Genomic DNA, 611 nt, shown 5'->3' with positions numbered 1-611 from the left:
AGAGAGGCACCCCCCAAAATAAACCAATCCCCTGCCAACAAAAGGACAAAAAGCAGCACAAAAATGAGCACTTACATCCAGGTGAAATGCACCCACAACGGTCTCCTTCAGCTGGTCCAAGCAGTTATTAATTCCTACGCTTCCGCTCAATGAGGGGTTTCCTTAGCTGGCAGGGAAAAGAAAAGGAAGAAAAATTGCCATTGATATTTTTTTCTTCCTCTCACTGCTGCAATTGAGCAAGGGCAGAGAGCCCCATCCCCTGTGTGAAGCCAGTGCAGGGTGACACAATGCTCGGCAGGGACCCCAGTCCCTTAGATGGTATCAGGTCTCAATTCTCCCACTTTGACTTATTTTAAGAAGAGTTTACCCAAATGAAACAGAGAGAAGCTTTTCTAAGGCAGAGAAAGGAATTAAAAAAAATTTTAAAAACCCCAACAAACCACCCACATGGCTTAAATTCAGAGAAAGCATCTTTATAGAAGAGGAAAAATCCTGTCCCCTTTCTCTTTCCCAGCAGCAGTGCCCGTAGCCCCGGCGCTCATTATTCACATGCCTGGTGCTGGCACCTGCACGGGGGCACAGATGGGACCTACCTTCCTCTCCTCCTTGCT

General features: G+C 47.1%; 1 protein-coding gene across 1 annotated transcript in view; it reads right to left on the bottom strand.

Annotated features, from left to right (window-relative positions):
* LOC104468390 (transcription cofactor HES-6-like) overlaps window positions 1-609 on the bottom strand; it is a gene marked incomplete at its 5' end in the record, with an annotated part of 1860 nt that extends 1251 nt beyond the window's left edge. The window contains 3 exon segments of the mRNA XM_010082504.1: window positions 64-133; window positions 135-166; window positions 594-609. Of these exon segments, the coding sequence (XP_010080806.1) occupies window positions 64-133; window positions 135-166; window positions 594-609 (118 nt within the window).
* Between the last annotated feature and the right edge of the window lie 2 nt (window positions 610-611).

The sequence above is a fragment of the Pterocles gutturalis genome, unplaced genomic scaffold (assembly GCF_000699245.1).
Source record: "Pterocles gutturalis isolate BGI_N339 unplaced genomic scaffold, ASM69924v1 scaffold37359, whole genome shotgun sequence".
Taxonomy (NCBI): Eukaryota; Metazoa; Chordata; class Aves; order Pterocliformes; family Pteroclidae; genus Pterocles; species Pterocles gutturalis.
The sequence above is the reverse complement of the archived record's forward strand: the minus strand, read 5'-3'. Positions and strand labels throughout refer to the sequence as shown.